General features: G+C 33.4%; 3 protein-coding genes, 1 non-coding gene and 2 pseudogenes across 4 annotated transcripts in view; 2 read left to right on the forward strand and 4 right to left on the reverse strand.

Moving 5' to 3' along the window:
* LOC120179978 (oleoyl-acyl carrier protein thioesterase 1, chloroplastic-like) overlaps positions 1 to 13546 on the reverse strand; it is a 27495-nt gene extending 13949 nt beyond the window's left edge. The window contains exons 1-2 of the mRNA XM_039185419.1: positions 13533 to 13546; positions 5505 to 5507 (exon numbers count right to left, since the gene is read on the reverse strand). The gene's annotated coding sequence lies outside the window, so the exon portion shown is untranslated. The remainder of the gene's footprint in view (positions 1 to 5504; positions 5508 to 13532) is intronic.
* Positions 3536 to 5279, forward strand: LOC120179879 (40S ribosomal protein S8-like). The gene is made up of 5 exons (XM_039185346.1): positions 3536 to 3539; positions 3647 to 3719; positions 4160 to 4490; positions 4748 to 4917; positions 5174 to 5279. Exons 1-5 carry the CDS (start codon positions 3536 to 3538, stop codon positions 5253 to 5255), a joined length of 660 nt encoding a protein of 219 aa, XP_039041277.1. The 3' UTR covers positions 5256 to 5279.
* Positions 5968 to 6040, forward strand: TRNAK-UUU. The gene has a single exon. It is a non-coding gene; the product is annotated as a tRNA-Lys (tRNA).
* Positions 6112 to 8413, reverse strand: LOC120179977 (annotated as a pseudogene).
* LOC120179979 (rhodanese-like domain-containing protein 4A, chloroplastic) lies at positions 12910 to 15612 on the reverse strand. Its single transcript, XM_039185420.1, has 4 exons — positions 14899 to 15612; positions 14690 to 14792; positions 13356 to 13589; positions 12910 to 13150 (listed from the first exon to the last, which is right to left on the reverse strand). Exons 1-4 carry the CDS (start codon positions 15549 to 15551, stop codon positions 13097 to 13099), a joined length of 1044 nt encoding a protein of 347 aa, XP_039041351.1. The 5' UTR covers positions 15552 to 15612; the 3' UTR covers positions 12910 to 13096.
* Positions 15613 to 16567: 955 nt separating this feature from the next.
* LOC120179880 lies at positions 16568 to 18326 on the reverse strand (annotated as a pseudogene).
* Positions 18327 to 21398: the final 3072 nt, after the last annotated feature.

Consider the following 21398-nt stretch of genomic DNA (forward strand, 5'->3'; position numbering starts at 1 on the left):
GCCTTAAGATAAAAGAGAATGTTATTTTCCTGAGAGGATCTGAGTTCGAGTAACTGCGTCTCTAAGATATATGTGCATTGTCATTTGGACAAGAAAGTTTTGAATAAAGACTACTCTTATAAACACTCCAAACTATGCAAAAATATATATTATTAAAATTATATGTATAAATTACACGTTTAGTACATAAACTATCAGTTTTGGCCCGTTTTAGTACCTAAACTTTAATTTTTTTCAAAATCATACCTAACATTAATTTTTGTTTCGTTTTAGGATAAATTTTAAAATTTAATTACTTAACTTTCAAATTGCTTATAATTTAATCACTCCAACTTTCAATTTTTTTTAATAATATATTAATAAAATAAAAAAATTTTATGTCACAAAAAAATTTAATAATATAATTTAGTGTGATTAAAATAGAAGCAATTTGAAAGTTGAGTAGTTAAATTGAAAATTTTTAAACTTTAGTACCAAAATAGGAGTGAGAAGATATTTGAGAGACGAATTATGTAATTTACCCATAAAAAATACGTTGCAGTTAAGTTTTTAACAGTGATATACTAAAATGAAACAAAAACTAAACGCTAGGTATGATTCTGTAAAAATTGAAAGTTTAGGGACTAAAACGAATCGAAACTGATAATTTAATTACTAAATGCAAATTTACCCAAAATATATCGTGTCTTGAATTTCTTTTAAAAAAATCACAATTAGGTACGAAAGTTAATACTTGAGTTGGAACCACTTAGCACTTGCCTCACCTTCCATCGTTATTTTCAAGAACTATAACACAGAGACAAAAAATAATCTCAGCTTTTGAATTTATAACTCCTTAGATTGTATTTGTACAGCTGCTTATGACCATCAAAAGTCAATATCGAGCATGAGTTTCTATAATTTAAAATTATGCGCATAACCCTGACTTGTAAAAAATGGTCAATAACTGGAAATCTTCCATAGAATGGTATATTTCCTTTATGTCCAATTTTTCACAACACAACCAGAAAGACAATAGGTTCTCACATTAGATATCAAGTAAGCCTTGATTTACTCAGATACATACTTTGAAAAGAGTAGAAAACCTGATTTCGATAAAAGCATTGGATTCTATAAAGAAATATAAGCTTCAAAAGAAATGGCACATATACGACATATACACTCATTTAGAAAGTCAGACCCAAGGCAATCACACATGCATGAAAGAGAGACGTATAGAACTTACTTGCATGGTTGAAGCTATACTCATGACACCATTTCCTTCAGGGCGACCAAGTTTGCTGTCATCATGGTAAAGCCGGTGAACCAGCTCAGGGGATTGGTGTAATATGTGGTAGTATTGATGAACGAAGGCAATACCCACCTAAAATCACCAACAATAGAAATTAAATTTTAACTTTATATGCATTAGTAGTAGTAAAACATCCAAAGAAGAGGGAAACATACAACATCGGCAGGAGTTGCAATTCCAGAAGGGACTTATTGTGCTGTTACTGCAGATTCCATCGCCATTCGGAGATCCAAATTCAAATTACTGATCTAAATCTAAACCCTAGTCAATTCCTAGAACCGCAATCCCAACTAGAATTCAGGTCTAAAAGCATAATTTGATTTTAATATGCAAATAACCACTAAATATTCCATCTTATATACCCACCAAACAAGTAAAGCATTGAGCTATCAAATATGCTGTGAAAGAATTCCCCGGATATTTCTCCATAAAAAAACAAACGGAACCTATTGGATGCAAGGAAAGAACAATTCGTTTGCCGTTGAAATCAATCATATGCATTTCTTGAGAATATAATCATCTTTTTTACTAAACACTGGACATAAATGATTGATGTAAGAGGTTGAAACAACAACAACAATAATAATGAAGAATATACAAAATAGAGAAACAGAAACGAAGAAAACAACTGGTCGATAAATGAGGTAATTTACCTGAGTTTTTTTTATTTGGATAGCAAAAAATCAAAAAGATGAATCTTTATAAAAATGGTTTTTGGTTCAAATCGCGTCTTTGTTTATGACTTTTCTTTTCTAATGGATTGATCGGCGCTTCCTAGGGTACATCTTTTTATAAGTTAAAATACGTGTATGTTGCATACTATAACTAAAATTCATATACATATTAGAATCAAAACTTATGATTTTGATAAAAATTGAATACTTAAAATAATAAAAGAATGAAATGACCATCCAGCTCAGTTGGTAGAGCACAAGGTTCTTAACTTTGAGGTCGTGGGATCGAGTCCCACGGAGGGCATTTCATAATTTGGAGTTCTCTTACGGAAGTTGCTCTCAACCTGGTGTTGGGAGATAACCTACTATCTTACCTCCCCCTTACCCCATACATATGGGAAAAAGGGATAGCCATTTAAAATAATAAAAGAATCTGTTAATGGGTTTTGGCATAAGTTATTGGTATTCATAAATTTGAGATTAAAAGATTAAGTTTGAATCTTACTACTGTTATTTTTTGTTAACAATCTGTAAATTCCTATATAAATCTCAGTTAGGTCTTAAATATGCCCTGACTCTGGACAAAACGAGTCACCTCTAACCTAATTTTTTTCACAAAAAATAAAAAAATATATATATCATTCCTACTTTCGTCATAACTATTTTTTTATTTTTTAAAAATTATTTAAACTTTATCTCTATTTCTACCTAAAATAAATGTTGTAATTATATACATAATTAGAAAAGAAAAATAACAATATCACAATTTTCTTAGTTTTCTAAATTTTCTCATTCTTCATGAGATGTTGAACCTTATTATCTAATCAAAATTGTTTCAAAAAATTTAATTTAAAAAGTTTGTGATTTTATTTTTATTTTTATATATTATATTTTTTATTTTTTTATTATCATTTTATGAATTTCATAAATTAACCCTAGTTTGTTTAATTTATCAGAAAAATTTTTGAAAAAAAAGAAAGAAAGAAATGAAATGATACGTAACAAACTCCAGCTTAATCATAACAAAGATGTAGAAAATACGGAAGAAGCTTGTGAATAGGTCTAAAAATATAATTTTAAATATAACAAATTTTGATATTTGTAATTAAGAAATTACTTTTAAACTTATAATTATATATATTTTTAATTATATATATTTTTAATTTTAATTAAAAAGAACTAATTGTTATCAATAATGCAAAGAAACAATACATTATCTTGATTGAATATCAACTTTTATGAATATTTAACTATACTTTTTATTTATTTTTATTGAATATTTGATAATAATATTCATGCACATATATTATCGTTGTTGTAGATATTTATATATTTTAAAATTAAATTTTATTGTAATTGGTGATATTTATATATCTTTATTTTTATTGAATAGTTAGCGATATTTATATTGAAATTAAATTTTAATAAAATATTATTAAATAAGTGATTTATTATTTGAAGTTAATTGGAGGTAAAACAGCATATAAATACAGCATGATGTCGCCTTGCCTGTGAGAGTGAAACGAGAGAGACGAACTGAATCAGTTCTTTGCGCCGCTCAGTTAAAAAAATGGGTATTTTCTCACCATCCAAACACTCTAAACGTTTCTCCTATTTGACATTCATTTATCCTTATCTCTCAATTATGTGTTTCTTTTTGTCAATCTTTTGTTTTTCTCAGGTATTTCCAGGGATTCCATGCACAAGAGACGTTCCACTGGAGGCAAGAAGAAGGCTTGGAGGAAGAAACGAAAGTAATTCTCCATTTCTGTCCTTTTTTTCCCACCCATTTCTCTTCTCATCTTTGTTGAATTTTTGCTTAATTTCTTTACCATTTTCTCTCTTTGTAAATCCGTTAATGAATAATATGATTTGGCGTTCCCTTTTCTGGGTGAAATATCTGTATGTTCTTATATTTGATGATGTTCGATTGATGTTAGAGATCGTGTGGCATTCGACTAAGTCCAAAATGATGGGAAAACTCGCATGTGATCCACCCAAATATAAAATTTTATATTAGGAGTGTGAATTTTAGAAGTTATATTAAAATTTAGAGAATATGGAATTAGATCTATTGAACTTCCACTTTGGTTTGAGGTTTTTAGGCACTACTTGATGGATGGATACTAGATCAATTGAATTTCCAGTTTTGTTGCACTGCCTTCTTCAATGACTTGGGTTTCTCTCCGAGCAGGTATGAACTCGGTCGCCAGCCCGGGAATACGAAGCTCTCGAGCAACAAAACCGTGAGGAGAATCCGTACCAGAGGAGGCAACGTGAAGTGGAGAGCATTGAGGCTGGACACAGGCAACTATTCATGGGGCAGTGAGTCCATCACCCGTAAAACTCGTATCCTGGACGTCGTATATAACGCCTCGAACAACGAGCTCGTTCGGACACAGACTCTCGTAAAGAGCGCCATTGTTCAAGTCGATGCCGCTCCTTTTAAGCAGTGGTACCTCCAGCACTACGGCATCGACGTCGGGAGGAAGAATAAGACTGTCTCTAAGAAGGAAGCTACTGAGGTATATATAGAAAGTAGACAAATTATCTCTTCCCTTTATGAATTTTCTCTTTTGCCTGCAGGGTCACCTTTAAGATCAAGTTGGATGTGATAATCCAATGATCCGTTCTTTTTTTTAGCTTAATTACTAGTACCTAAGAAAAGAATTTGAAGAATCTTTATTTTTCGAAAGGAAATAAATGTATTCGTATTAGATATATATACTCAAATCCGAGTTCGAGTAACATAGGTTAACGTGTTAATGGTTAAAACTTATAGGAACAAGAAAGCACTACCGAGGAAACCAAGAAGAGTAAGCATGTGATGAGGAAGCTTGAGAAGCGCCAAAAGGATCGCAAACTTGAACCTCACGTTGAAGACCAATTTGGTGGTGGTAGGTTGTTGGCATGCATATCTTCCAGGCCTGGTCAATGTGGCAGAGCTGATGGGTAAGTTTTGGTGTTTAAAATACAAGTGTTATATATAGATACGAATCAAGTGAACTCCGTGATAAAATAATTGTTGTTATTCCTTGAGAATTTGGGTTCGAGCACCATAGATGCTAAGAGTGTGAGCTTTCAATGTCGAAATATTGAGAGTTATCTTTGAACATATATTATCTTGTATTTACCCCAGATTAATATATATATACTACCCGTTTTCATGCACTATCCATATTTAATTGAACACAATGTATGTGTTAAGGTACATCTTGGAAGGTAAAGAGCTGGAGTTCTACATGAAGAAAATGCATAAGAAAAAGGGCAAGGGTGCTGGAGCTGCTTAGATGAATAAAGTCTTGCTTCTTTTAGTTGAATTAATGATATTAATTTGTTTCTTTCTTCTTCTTCTTTTTATCGAAATAATGTTAGAATATTTAATGAAATAAATAAACTAAATTCTTCCCTCTTTCTTACTTTTTTGTTTTCAATTTGATTAATTTAAATATACCTTTATATACTGAGAGGGAAATTACAAATTGAGAGAAGGTTCTTTTGATTACGTAGAGAAAAAACTGATCTTTAATGGGGGCAACGATCTAATGTAGTGTTACGTGATTTATTGAGATGTTTGGATCATAAATGTACGAACATGTTCATTTTGATCAAGGAATATTATAAAAGAAAAGGTAATTTAAATAAACTTCAAGAAATATTTTGATCAAATCGATAATTCTTCGTTATATGAATATAATTGTACATAGATATTCAATTTACAGATCCGGGACAGCAAGAGAGTGCTTTAACTTTCGGATTTTAGTTTACAAACTTCACCGACACATTCTTTTAGGCTTAATTCAAACATAATTTGATTGGTAATTTTATAAATATTTAATTGTCATGTAAAATATATTACATATCATGTTTGATGTCTAGAGCTCCAGTTAATTGATGGCTGCATTGTGAACGCCAATTGACCTCAACAGATGAACTGTTACAAGTTTCTGCTCTATTTAATAAGCAAATATTTATAAAATATATTTCAAAAGTGGTAACCAAGCCGTCTTAGCTCAGCCGGTAGAGCGCATGGCTTTTAACCATGTGGTCGTGGGTTCGATTCCCACAGACGGCGCTTATTCTTGTCTTTTAATTGGAAGAGCCATAGAATGCACATTCAGATTCGTAGTAATATATATATATTTTTTGTACCTTTTTTATGCAATACATAGATTAGCAACATGTCCTAGGAAGGAACAGTCATTTCTTTGCCTTCTATGAACTGTACAACATTTTTTTACCTATTTCGGACCAGCTTGAGCCGGATCATTGTTGCGGTACCGTTGAAATTAGGTGATGGCAGGTTATCATGATCATCGGACTTTAGCTTTGATTCATTCAGTCTGAACAGCACGACCAGTTTGTGGGATGAAGAAAGCCAGTAAATCTCGAAGACGGTAACCATTGCCCCAAAAAGAGGCAAGTGAAAGACCCATGATAGCCATTGATACAACAGAGCATGCTGCTGGAACCGCCTGACTGCTACCTCCCAGGAACTGAGTTGCGAGAAGCCTGCCATCGTGGAGCTTTGCATTCCGCTGCATAATGATACCTTCCGGCAAACTTCTTCCCTCTGCCTGCACACATAACAATATGGTATCGAATCTATGTTACTCAAAGTAGGGTGTGAGGATCATATCCCCATATCAATGTCCGGTTTTAGACATGCATAGAAGAGTCGAGTAACATGGATGTAAGAAAGCTGATGGCCTGCAACTGTTATATTCAATAAGAACAAGATCAAAGCAACAGTAATTTTCCGCTTCCATATGTAAGAAAATGTCGACTGTCATTCCTCAGCACGAGAAATTATCGATCCTTGATATCAGGCCAAAGTAAACGATCCATCAGACAGAGTAAACGAGTTCCAGGAATCTAAATTACCTGAAAGCACGAATCTTTAAGATCCAATATCCAACAGCAAATGCCACTGCATGAAATGTCAAAACTGGAAGAACCAATTGGAGACGTCTTTTGATAGAATTTGACTCTGGTTCAGTACTAGTCCTAGAGGGCTGCTAATGCACAACGAAGTACAGATCATAGCAACAAAAGGCATCACGGGTCTGAGGATAGAGACTACCAGTTTCGCGTATGTATTAAGCACAAGCCCGAGAGCGACCGGAACAAGAACAACCTAACACAAAGAACCGGGCACACATTTTTCATTTCGTCATAATACAAGAATAATGCTGAATTAGAGAAGGTATATCTGCTCAATCGTCACATTATACCTGTAAAATTGACTTCGACATAGCAAACGCATCAACGAGAACAACCGATCCAATAAAGAGGCCGGTTAAAAGGGTGTGACGAGCACCGATGCAATGGTGGTAAAGCTAGTGAGAAGAATACTTACCGCAACATCTCCTTTGCTCAAAAAGCTAGCATAGCTAGAGAGCTGAGCCCCTGCAACACAACATGTGAGGATAAAGCCGGCATAAAACATCGGATACACGCCGAACGCCTTGGCAATTAAAAGCCCAAGAACCAGTTTGAGCATATACTGTACAACAAGTCCAACAGAGAGCGGTAAAGGTCTGCAATGAAACAAAAGCATGAAAACTTGAGAAGAATATCTTAATTGAACAGCACAAGCAGCAAGTAAAAATGATATGATGATAGATTGATACATATATATGACACACAGAGAGAAATTTTTACCTCTTGACAGCAAGTGCAAAATCATCCAAGGAAAGCTTAATTCCAATGGTCAACATAATCCCACCAAGAGCAGGAGCATACAATTCCTTAGATACCCTGCATAATAGTTTTTGCTTACTTTTTATTGCCTTCAACAATCACAAACGTTCATATATTATTTAATTATGGATGCAGTTGCAGTATCATTATGATCTTAAAAGTTAATGCGCCTTTACATTGCAACCGCAATTTAGCCGTGATTTACAATTTAGTACTTTGTTGGTTGGCACTATGAAATGAATGGAATAAAAAGAAAAAGAGATAAGTTTACCAAGTGAAAGTGGAGGGTTGAACAAGGGAAGCAACGGCCGTACAGGCGAAAACAAAAGGAACAGATCACCTTTCGTCGCACCACCGTCTGTTTTATTCCCGAACGGAAGCCTCTCCGACCCAACTCTTCGCACATACGGCGTCGTTGAGCAAGCGAACACCGACAACCTCCCTCCGTTACTTTTGCATACGTCGAAACCGTCCTCCCTCCGGCGCAAATTCAAACCAAACCTCGAATAACGACTACAACAAAACGGCGTCGCTGGCTTGGAAGAGACCGAGAGCTGCTTCGTTTTCGAAAAGAGAGTGCGCCGGCGGTGGGGACGGTGAGGTGAAGAAGGGGAGTAATCGATGCCATTGTAGCGAAAATTGTATGGAATCGGAGTTTCTTCACTCTTTTTGCCGGATCCGGTGGCCGGCCTGAGGTTTAGCGGTGGCGGGAATGAAATGGAAGGAGACGATGAAGATAAAATGATGGGTTGATTTATATATAAATATGTTTGTGTTCTTTTTGAGGGAAATTTTATGGTATGCTCATAGTATAGTTTAAATCGGTGTTCCTCGTTTCCATCCGTTGGTAATGGACGGTGACGATGAGGTCAGAACAAGTCAAGTCAAAGTTATTTTTTGTTATTTGCAATTGAGACCTTTACTGTAACACATTAGTCCGATATGTACTGATACCAGAGAAAAAATTGTAGGTCTACAAATATAGTACTGAGTATCTTAATTGAAATAAAGGGAGGTCCAAAATGAATTAAATGAAAAATTAAGCGGGAACTGTCAATAATTTGGTTGAATTAGAGGGGATAGAAAATAAATAATCCAATTATGATACCTCGGGAAACTTGTGGAATGTAATAATTGGTAGGGAGTGGGAATCTTCTGACACGTGTTAGAGAAATATTGGATTGGAGTTGGAAATCAGTTTGAACGAGGTTGCAGGATCGAGGCTCTGCATGTACATGTTAACTAACGTCACATCAGTTTGCAACGTGTTCTTCTGCTGTTTCGGTATCTTCCAGAAATATCCTCTAATACTTCGTTGGAATTTTCATAAAGATATATAAGGTTTTTTTAGGCTTAGTACAAAAGGTGTCCAAATTATATATATATTTAAGTGGTGTTTAGATTTTTTTGTCCATTTAAATATTTGACGTTATAAACTTTATTTTAGATGTTTCGACAGTAATAATCGTTAAAAATGTCTGTTAAAAAATATAAGAAGTGGAGCTCTTTTAGGGCCTAAATGGGCTCCAACCCCTATAAAATTATTTCATGTTTGATATATTTTGATTTAATAGTATTTTAGTTAATGTAAAATTAAGTATTTAAATTAAGAAATATAAGAATTTATTAGATATTTAATCAAGTAGGGGGTGAACTAAATAATGATAATCCAATACCAACAACATGTTGGTCTAGCGAGATGAGATACTAGATCTCTTGAGTAAGGTCAAGGGTTAGAATCTTGGCGATTGCGAATGGAACAAACTGGGTTGTGAGGGTCACACTCGTCTCTACAGTACATGATCCAAATTAGTCGACCAATAGATTGGAAATCGGTGGTTATACAAAAAACTGGAATGATAATTTAATGTTCTTAATTTTTTTTTCTCATAACAATTAATGTCATTATAAATTTAATTCTTAGATAAATTATGCATTGTTTTTTGAATTGTAAGTTTAAATATTTAATAAGTCAATGTATTTTTCTTAAAAAGTTTAATATTTCGACATCTGTCTATATTTAATTATGGCTTCACCCCTAGTAACACATGTTATATATTTTAGTAATTTCAAAATTTTTATTTAAAATATTTAAAATATTATTATATTAAATAAACCCTTAACTTTTTTTTTTATTTTAATCAAAATACCGATAATAATTTAAACTCTAATTTCTAAATCTCATAACCCTAATTTTCTATTTGGCCGATGATAAAGGGGTGCCCAAAAGTGGATTCTGACGATTGATGAGTGGCTTCAACGACGAGACAATGGCGGCCAATGGATGGTGTTGCGACGAGAGAAAAAAGCAAGGAAAAGAAAAGTGACGGTGGCCGGTGGAGTCAAGTTAAGAACATCAAAAATTTTAAATATTATGAAAGGAGTTTAATTAGGTTCCAACAAGGCTTACTTTTCAAGCACATAGATAACGATATTTGCAGGGTTTGGGAACTCCACTCATAAAGGATTTGGTTTATATTTTTTTTCTAAAAAATTAGGGTTTAACTAATATTTTTGAAAATTTAAGAGTCTTAAATGAATATTTGTAAATATTATGAGAGGAGTTTAATTAAGAATATAAAAAAAATTAAATTTTAATATGAATTTCTAAGAAAATTGAGAGGTCAAATTAATTTTTTTTTTAATTTTGAAGGGTCTAGATTATAATTTTTGAAATTTTGAAGGAAAATTCACCTTGTAAATTAGGAGGAGGTTTGCACCAATGTCAAGAAAGGAGGTCTTGGAGTAAGACATTTACGTTCGCAAAATGAATCACTTATTATGAAGCTTGGGTTCAAATTGATAGTTGAACGGGATATGTTATGGGTTCGTGTTTTGCGAGCTAAGTATAAAATGTTCGAAGTTTGCCCCCTGTCAATTGCAAAGGATGTTGTTCTCGTATTTGGAGAATTTTGGGATCTCTTTGGGAAGATATTCGTGAAGGAATTGTGTGGAGCCTTGGTGATGGTATGACCGCTGATTTTTTGTGAGATAATTGGCCAGGAGAGTTGGGTCCTTTAGATAAATCCGTAATGTCTTCGGGACAAGGCGCTCTTGCTCAATCTAGAGTTATCGATTGGGTGACTCCTATGGGAGATTGGGACTGGTCTGTATTAGAAGCGATCCTTCCGCCCAGGGTGTTGTCTTATATTGCAGCGGTTCCAACCCCGTTTCCGAATGGTGGCTGGGATAAACCTGGTTGGAAGTGGGAATCTAACCGTAAGTTTACGACGAAAAGTGCATATCAAAAGCGTATTTCTTTGAATTCGGAGCAAGCAATGATCTCGTGGGACTTCCTAACAAAGTATAAAGGACTCCCTCAGATCAAAATACTTTTGTGGTTGATTTGCAAAGGAAAATTACTCTCAAATGAAGAACGGGTCCTAAGGCATGTTGCAATGACGGCTAATTGTGGAATATGTGGTGCAAGTAATGAGTCGATATCGCATGTATTACGTGAGTGTCCTACAGCACAGGCAATTTGGCATAGGATTGTGCGTTTGGATCGATACAGGGAGTTTACGAACATGGAGCTCTTTTCATGGATCCAACATAATGTGACTCAGCCTGGACACTTCTCCAGTGATGAACATTGGGAGTTGAGGTTCGGGGCAATAGTCTAGAATCTATGGTCAAGGCGAAATAGCTTGATCTTTGATGAGGAGTTTGGTGTAGGCGAGAGCATCTTAGATCGAAGTAATAGGCTGGTCAATGAAATGTTGTTGGTGCAATCTTATCAATGCCCAAGACAGGTGCAGCGGGGTTCAAATAGTCGGAATGGTGAAGGGTGGCAAGCTCCCCGAGTGGTTGGATCAAGTTAAATTCGGATGGTGCACGGAATTTAAACTTCGGGACAGCTTCGTGTGGTGGTGTGCTTAGGGATGAAACTGGTAAATGAATTTTGGTTTGCCAAATTTATTGGAACCTGTTCGGTGCTCGATGTGGAGCTCTAGGGAATACTAGAGGGGCTCAAATTAGCATGGAATAAGCAAGTTACTGCTGTTATCTTCGAATCAGATAGTCAAGAAACGGTGACGACTTTGAATGACCGAGGTGGCCAAGGAGGGGGTTCCTCACTGTTATCTCACATTTTTTATGTACTGAAGTAGAACTGGAAAGTTATTTTCAAGCACATTACTCGAAACATCAACTCAATCGCTGATGGAACGGCCAAGATATCTGATAGCAATCGTTTGTAATTTTTAATTTGTTTCATCTTCTCATTCAAAAAAAAAAAAAACCCTCCGCTCCCCAAAACTTCACCCAGCAATATAACCACTATTCTCAACTCTTGCATTGGCTAAATGATTAACAACAAAATATTTCAAATAAAATTAAAAACATAAAAGTTTTAGGGTTCAAATCGATTACAATTAATTTTGCTTTTTTTAATTTATTAATTTAATTATATACGATACGATACGAGGATTATTAAAAGTAAATAAACCCTTGATCCAATATTTAAATGATATGAAAGATTTTAAAAGATTATATAAATTTTGATTTTTTTGGGGCTAACAGTTTCATAAATAGTCAGAGTAAGAGAACACCTTTCTTTGGTCCAAGGATTAAACAACTATATTTTTTTATAAATATTAAAACCCAATTTTTTTTATTAATTTATGGATTAAAAAAAGAGTTGTTATATATATAAAAAGATTATTGAGTCTTGGACTGGGCGGCCCATCGTTTAATTAGAATGGGTGAAAGAATATTGTGTTTGGGCCTTTGTTTGTTTTTTTTTTGGATAAGTATGGGCCTTTGTTTTATCCTTCGGTTGGTGTTGTTTTTCTTCCACCTTTCTAGGTTCAAAAACAAAAAGACCCACACAAAAACGGAACGTTGCCGGGGATCGTACCCTCGTCAATCGCGTGACAGGCGGGAATAAAAATGAGCTGACCCTTATTCTCATATGTAATAGAATAAGAGAGATGTAGGATAGTAGACTGCCCCCAACGCCAAATTGAGAACATTTTCCGTGAAGACCTCCAAATTATGAATTACCCCCGTGAGACTCGATCCTACGACCCCAAGATTAAGAGCCTTGTGCTCTACCTACTATACTAAAACGACTAATAAGGGATGACAAGATAAGATATTTTATTTGTAATTATAGAATTCGATTCATTTTAAAACTAGTAAAATTCCTTATTCGAACTTTTCTAGTCAAGAAAACGCAAACAGAGATCCATTTTTATAATTTAAATCTTACTTTAAAATAAAAGGATCAAATTCGAAGTAGTTAAAATAGGGGTTTCAAACCCACAAGTACAATAATATAACATAAAATAATCTCTCAAGAAGTTGGATTATAAGGGTAATTTACAACCAAAAAAATGAAAATGTGCTTCCCGACAGTGGAATGGCATTCAAGCAATGAATGGTCCAGGCAGGAATCGTGTCCTCCGGCTGAGATACTCAGCGTATTTCATTCTCCTGGTTGTGATGGAGTAGGAGAAGACGGTGGCTTCAGATCCGGATACTGCACAGCAATGAGGGTAAGTGACGGTAAAATCTATTAATGTACAGTTTAGAATGGATATGTAAATTAGTCTTCGAAACATACACCCTTTAGCAGTTTAGGATAAGGAGAAGAGGACCTGTGAATGTCGAACATACGTATGTGTCTAACACGAATGTGTTCATTTGGAGGAAAGATAATATGTAGAAAAACAGAGAAATCGTACGTTAGGGTAAGGTGAAGAGGACCCAGAATGAACTTTTGCATGTGGAATGGATTCGGTAACTTCATGATCCGTCGTTTGGCTTTCCATTACAGGAGCATTTGTTGGAGAGGAACCATCTTTCTTATCCTCGACTTGATTAACTGCTCCATTTGCTCCAAAACCTTGAGAAATTTTGACCTTCTTCTTCTTGCGCTTAATATGTACAGAAGGTGGCAAAAGGGTCTCCTGTATAGCCTGCAAGAAACGAAAATTTCATAACACAAGCAATCTATATTTATAATATATTATCCGGACTCAAATACAAGTGTTCGATACAGATACAAGTCCAACTTGCGTATCTGCTGACAAAGATTTGAAATGTCATGTCCATTCCGTTACTAATGTTCTCACATGCATCAAAAAACGATATTTCAGGGGAAAAAAGTCAGAATAAACATTATATTATACTAACAGCAGATAAACAACAAACTAGATATTCATTATGGATTTCTAGACACAAAGGTACAACACTAACTCAGATTTAATCAAAGTTAGAACTCAACATTTTTACCATTTAACTACGAAATAGATGTAAATGTTCTTGAATCTTCATCTTTCTTGAAGTATCCATCTCTTGCACATATCCAATACAGGTAGACGGATAAGATTTCCTTGGATTTTCCATTACATGGAAATATTTTTAAAAAGTAGAGCATGCTCATTTCAAACACGTACTAGTACGAACACTTGCATCCGAGCTCACATGCATGAACAATTGGTAAATCTTAGACCTGAGAATGAAGGTCAACACTAATCATATTAGATCAATAGCTAAAATCTACCAAAAAGTTACAAGTATAATACAAACTTGTACTCCATATTTCATGACTGTTTTGAAGCATCCTAAACCGATATTGTTAAAGCATAAGCCTTATTCACTTGTATTTATTTCCAAGGTTAACAGTCTCCAGTTTCGCTGTCTCGGTTCGCTAATCCTTGAATTAGATCGTTGAACTACGGTCGAATGACAAAAGTATGAGCCATCAAGAGCAAGAATGCATCTGCGACTACTCTACAAATCCCGGTGGATATACTATGCAATTATCTTCCATCCCCAAATAAGCATTTTAACAATTTCATGTAACAAATATGAAAATGTTGCTTCACTCCCCAAACTCTCAGTTGAGCCTTTCTACTTATCGACTTCGCTGAGTGTAAGAGATGATTCCCTAAAGCTAACCAACAGGTGACATGCTCGAAAACATGAAACATACTTAAAGAAATTAAACCAGAAACACTTACATGAAATCGAACAACTCTAAATTCACCATTTACTAAGAAACATAGAGACTTACTAGCCATCCTTTCTTGCCCATGACTCCATCCTTGATTGCATAAACCTCCTTAAAGCCTTTCTTATACAATAACTCGGCTGCTTTCAAGGAATTACCATCAAAACTACCTTACATAAAAAACAAGACAAAACAACTATGCAATTATGAAATAGTTCCAAAAACAAAACAATCCAATCAAGACCTGAAACGTAAGTTCCGACAAGGCTTACTTGTCAAGCACACAGATAACGGTATTTGCAGGGTTTGGGAACTTCTCCAGCACTTCCTTCACGAACCCATCCTCGTCTTCAACACTAAACTGGAGTTGAACCGTTCCCTTGTTCAAAGAACTCAAATCAGGGGAACCCAAAGAAGCTAGAGTCCTGTTCTCTCTAATATCCAAAAGTTGTGCATTCGGGTCATCGCGTAGCTTCCTAAACGCATCAATGGCGGGCACAAACTTGCATTTGCTCAAGTTCTGTCTAATTAAAGGTACAACAACGAGCCAGATTAAAGTGCAGCCAGCAACGAAGAATGGGTTTTTGTTAAAAAATTCATCGACCGAAACCAACACTGCTTCGAGGTTTACTTTGCCTGGCTCGGTTGGAGATATGACTGTTTCGGCGGCGGCGAGGCAAGGGAAGGAAGCAAATAGGTTGGTTAAGGTGAAGGAAACATGGGTTTTGGCTACGGTTTGTAAAAGAGGAGAGTTTTGAAGGGATAAGAGAGGGTTTATGGAGGGAAGAAAGGGTGAGGGAGAGGTTGGTTTAATGGCGTGAGGTTTGGTTTGTTTAGAAACGGGGTTTGGAGAGATTGATTTGAGGGTTTTGGGGTGGTTTGGGAAGGGTGGAGAAGATAAAGGGATCATAGAAAGAGACTCCATTAAATGACTGTCGAGGGAAGAGCGGGGAAGGAGAAGATGATAAGAGTGCAAGTGATTGGGCCGACGGGGCATTTGTGGTCAACTGCGTGCTGTTGAGATCGGTTTGGTTTCACTAAAATGACCCTTGAAATTTGTATATTTTTACTTTCTTAAAAATATTTTTTAGTTTAAGATATATACCATACAAACGTAATTACTTGACATTTTTTTTACAAAATTTTTAATTATTCTTTTAACTATTAATATTGTTTATATAAATTTTATAAAAATGATCGATCAAGCACGAAAAAATTTACTCAATTGGTTCAAAGAAACGTTTTTATTTCTAGAAGTCACAAGTTTGAATATCAACAGTTACAATAGGGTGAGTGAACGTTCATTGTCAAATGATTAAGACTATTTGATACAAATAATACTTTATAATCACCTTAATTTAATAAAAAAAATATCGATCAAAGTCTTTCATAAATATAGATGTTATCCGTCTCAATGTTACATCCTTCAAATATTAAATCATAAAATAAAATATATTTAAAAATATATATCAATTGATAAAAACGGAAATGAATTTTCTTTTGTTTGTATGGATTTTCATGAACACAAAATTCCATGATCATAATATTAAATTTTGCTAGAATTGTGAATAAAAGAATGATAATATTTTTATATCATCTTAAATAGCATATATAACCCCAACCAAATAGACCCCACTCTATCAGACTTTAAAATATAATATAAATAAATGAAAATATATTATTTTATAAGAATATGCATTACTATTAGATAAGTGATAATAATTTTATAACCAAAATGATAATTCAATTACACAAAAATATAATAATCGGTGTACCTAAATAATTTAGATATATATATATATATATATATATATATATATATATATATATATATATATATATATATATATATATATATATCATTTTAATACAGGTATTTATCATTCGAGTTGTTCTCAAGATATTTTTCTTCGCAATTCAGTTATAAAACAATAAACAGCAACAACAAAGATGATCCGCAGACAAAAGGCTACCTACTCACATGCATCCCTAATAACAAGCAAATAGCATGAAGCAAAAGAACAAAAATGAACTCGAAAAATACACTCAAAATTCAAATGCTGAATCCAATAAGAGCATGTTCCTAATCCTCAGCACCATCGATTTCAGCAGCTTAATCATTAATCATCGGAATCATCATCGTCAGCTCCAGCAGCTGAATTCAGGGCTTTCAACCTATCAATCAGCTTCCCCTTCCGTTCCTCACAAGTCAGCTTCTTCAGGTTGTACCTGTTGAATCAGAATGTTAAAAAATATTTATGTGAGAACATGTAATGAACAATATCGAGTTTTCTTTCATGCTTCTCCATAAATGTATTTGCGGTGAACTTCGGGATGAAGTTGTTTACTATCCTTGTTAAATCCAGAAAACCTCTTCTTGCTGTGGGGAATATCAATTCCACCATCCAAAGCACCCTATAAAAGAAAACATAAAGGCCACATGTTTGACAACCAAATGAATAGAAAATACAAGTAGAAGATTGACAAGCTAAAAGATAATATATTCAAGAATCTTTTTCAATTCCAGAAGTTAAAACATTAACCTAAATGAAAGCCCATGCTTAAATATAGAAACATGTCTGCATGAATGATGATGAAAATTATCAGTGCACCGCAAACTCAACTAACAAGCATGATTATATCTGGCAATTCATGCATCTGTTGTTTATGTATATTCCCTGATCATAATCATGTGTAACATAAATTATTCTTTTTATAACTTTCAACAGGTTAAGATTGTGTTAAATATCATTATTTTAATGACTTCCCATAAACATTGATGCCATATACTTGTATCATGTCCAGAATTGAATCGATAGCTTTAATTAAGATGTAGAATAAAACCAATGAATAAGGTCTAACTCAAGACAATTATATGGGAAGGTGTCTATACCTTGAGAACACCAAAAACACGGTTTCCAGTAGTAGTTTTGACAATACCAACATCAAGGAGAGCACGGAAAGGCCTTCTGGTCTCTGCCGGCTCAACAGTGTAGTCCTCCCCAGTTGCCTGTGAGCAAACACCATACATTACTTACAGATGCTTATCATATATCTAAACAAAAGATTTGGAACAGCACATATTTCTTCCAACTTTATCCAAGCCACATACCTACCTCAACATTTCCCTCGTATTCTGCATCCATCTCCAGCTGCTTCAGTGTTCGGCGAGCCAAGAGGAGTCCAACACAATAGTATTTGTTCAAAAGCATCATTAAGTCAGTATCCTCAATCAGGTGCAAAAAGAATTTTAATGTTTATACGAAAAAAATTTCACACCGGCGGCATAATTTGTAAGGCCAACTTCAATTCCATAGCGAGGAAGTTTATGAGCTTAAGCTGCTGCAAGAACCATATCACCAGAAATACTAGCATGGACGATTTGGGCAACTATATCCTTGTTGGTCTAATATATGGTTAAGCTAGAACATTAATCAGCAGCCCAAAAATGTTCAAAAACAAAATAGGTCAGGGATAATAATTAAACCAAGGGGAAAAAGTCCCGTCAGTAAATTATAAGGATACAAATTGTGCAAAAAAACAATATTTTGGGATGTGATACTTGTTCTTATCCTGATTGATAAGACGGTTCCTGGCCCAGTAGTCAGTCTTGCCCTCTACAATATTAAAAATTGTTAAAACCTGCATAACAAGTAATAGAATTTCATAACACTATTTCAGGTATAGGTACTGGTATCATATCTCTCCTTCTCTTGAACTTAACTTGAAATCGCTTGAAGTACGCCTTAGATTTTTGGAGCTTTCACGTAAGCCTATGCCATAAAACTAACCAAATTACAAAAACTCGGCAGTGTAGAATCATTTCAAACACAAATAAACCTAAAAATTTGTTTAAGTATTATGGTACTTACTCGGATGTGAGAATTAGCAATGGATATATTCAATTTTCTTCTTCTCTGTTTTCAGGGGATCCTTCTAGGGTTATACCCCCATTTCAGTGTCTAAATATAGATCAAACGCGAGTACTTCATGAAAGATAAAGAGCTGATGAAACATAAGTTCACCACTCAAGTTTCAACCTTTTCACATTTTTTTTAAAAATGTACTATGTCAGAACTTACTGCCATAATTTTTCAGCTTTAAAATGATAATAATATTAATGAGTAGGCAATGTCTTCTTCTATATACACATTAACTTTCATTTCTCTTCCGGAAACAAAAAATTAGCAAAACTAAGAACCATAATTTTGTAAACAAACTTGATTTATCGTTTCTTGCTTCGATTCTAGGATCAATTGACTTTTTTCAAACAATATCGTAACTACGTAATAACATACATCCACTATTTCATTTTTCATGAACAAAACAGGGATCTGACATTGAAATCTGTTTCAAAAACATTATACAAATCGGATTCGCAGTCGAAATAAGAGATGCTAATTTTCCAAAAATAGATGATAAAAATAGAGAAATTTATAAACGAAAAACATCGTCAGTAGATAGATTTACCATGGCTTTGAGCACAGTAGTTTGCAGCTCCGAGAGAGTGTGAAAACAAACGAGAGCTAAAGCCTACGGGAAAACCCTAATCATGCGTTTTATAGTCAACGGTGATGATTGATTTCATTAAGATGTGTTGCATTGCAAACTAATTAGCCCACTTAATCTTGGGCTGGTGCAAAGAGTCCAAATAACTATCTGTTCTTTCTATTTATTTATTTCTTAATCTTAATAAATTTTGATCTCACATTTTGTTTATGATTTTTTTAATTTTTTTTAATATATAAATAAAAAATAATTGTAGAGTTTATGATAATTAATAGATCTTTCAATTTAACCTAATTATTATTTTTTATAGGTATAATGTTAAAAATATCTCAAATGTTTGACTAGTAGGCATTTTATTCTCGATTTTTTAGTATTTTGGTCCCTAGAGTTTTATTTTGAATTAAAAACTCCTACATGGATGGAAACCATTAGTTAACGAACGATTGACACTCTAAAATAGATAACTTTTTTTATCTCAAAATAAAACATTGAGCGTAAAAAATGCTTTAGAAAAAAAAAAGATCAATATGACAATTCTATCAAACGTCAGGGATCATTTTACCCTAAAATAAACAAATAATGGTCAAAATACTAAAAAAAAGGTAAAATAATCACTTTGCTAAATTTTATGAGAATATTTTTAGCATTATGCCTTCTTTGTGTACTTTATTATTTCTCCGTTTATAAGGATATTGGTTTTGGAGTTCCTTTAATTAAGTTGGGGGAGATAATTAAAGATATAAGATTATATTTTTTAATAGTTTATGATGATTACAATATAATATTTATTTTTAATTTTTATTTATCATTGACATCATGTCCGACATAACAAAAATTTGGATACCAGGTGTTAATTTTTATTTATTTAAAAAGTGTCATCCCCTTAGTACCGTTAAAAATAAAATTGTGATATTTTTTCAAATTGTGGGTGCCGAGATTTTGGGATTATGTGACTATCACATGCCACATTTGTAAATGGACTAATTTAGTTGACATCATACACACACCTTATAAACACAACTCTTCCAACTTATACTCTCAAAGATCCCTAACATTTGATTCATAGTCATTAAAAGTAAGAATTAGTTTATAACCAACCATTACTTGCATAAGAACTAGTTTTTTTTTTAATTTTAAGCAAGACAAATCCAAAACTATATGTTTTAAAAAAATTGAAATATGGCCATGGGATTTGAACTAAACCTAATCATTATTGGAACCAATTTGTCGTTTTGTACTCTCCTTTGTCCCTACGTTTAAATAAAGGCGAACGGGAAAAAAAACAAAATTTAGAAGTCAGATATTTTGCGAGGTATATATATATATATATATTTTTGGACATAATAATTTGCAATTGGGTAAATTTACATTTTGCCACTTTAATTTATTTTAAAGTTTAATTTAATATATAATCAATTAGATGTTTGAATTTAGTTTCAAAACTTAATTGCAATTTTTCCAATTAAGTACCTAAATTAAGTTTTTATTTAGATTGATATATATATTTTAAATTAAATATCTAAATTTTTTTTTATTCAATCTAATAAATGAAGTATATATATATATATGATCCCATGAATATAGTGCGTTGTTTTGTTGAGTCCCTCAACTATTGAAAATTATAAGATAGTTTTTTGATTATGGAGTACTACTATGTTGAGCCCATCGACTGTTGAAAGTTACAGAATAGTCACCCGACTATTTGAATATTTTAAACTCGTATTTTTTCGTTAAAAAATTGGCAGTCGTTTGAATTGGACGTTATCATGTTAATTGAAATATTACATCGTCGAGTCAATGCTTAAAACATTACATCGTCGAGTCAATGCTTAAAAGCAATGACAATGCAATTAGACATTATTAAAATATGATTTTTTTCCATATTCTATACAATAAGTTAACGTCTAGCTTAAACAATTGTTGGTTTCAACGAAAAAGAGCGAGTTTGAAATAAATAGTCATATGATCATATTGTAACTTTTAATAACCGAGGGATTCAATTAAGCAATGCCCTATAATTAAAAGATCATTTTATTACTTTTAATAGTGGAGTAACTTAAAAAAAGAACTTCAATACTTTAGAAAAGAGTAATTTAAAATTTAACTTGTTTGTGATTACGGTTAAAAGTGATTTTGAAAAGATAACAACCTTATTTTAGACATTATGTTCTAAATTAAAAGTATAATATCTAAAAATAAAATATAGTTTCACCAAAACTTAATTTATACGTTTGAAAATAATTTATCAATAATAATTTTAAAT

This window comes from Hibiscus syriacus, unplaced genomic scaffold, assembly GCF_006381635.1.
Source record: "Hibiscus syriacus cultivar Baekdansim isolate YM2019G1 unplaced genomic scaffold, ASM638163v2 tig00112471_pilon, whole genome shotgun sequence".
NCBI lineage: Eukaryota > Viridiplantae > Streptophyta > Magnoliopsida > Malvales > Malvaceae > Hibiscus > Hibiscus syriacus.

Bases quoted from the DNA above. Each gene is read 5' to 3' on its own strand.
- LOC120179879 (XM_039185346.1), top strand. The intron at 3,720-4,159 runs GTAATTCTCCAT...CTCTCCGAGCAG, and splicing joins GCTTGGAGGAAGAAACGAAA to GTATGAACTCGGTCGCCAGC. The intron at 4,491-4,747 runs GTATATATAGAA...TAAAACTTATAG, and splicing joins CTAAGAAGGAAGCTACTGAG to GAACAAGAAAGCACTACCGA.
- LOC120179979 (XM_039185420.1), bottom strand. From the start codon at position 15,551: ATGGAGTCTCTTTCTATGATCCCTTTATCTTCTCCACCCTTCCCAAAC. The intron at 14,793-14,898 runs GTAAGCCTTGTC...TATGTAAGGTAG, and splicing joins GTTATCTGTGTGCTTGACAA to TTTTGATGGTAATTCCTTGA. The intron at 13,590-14,689 runs GTAAGTCTCTAT...CGTTTCTTGCAG, and splicing joins TGGGCAAGAAAGGATGGCTA to GCTATACAGGAGACCCTTTT.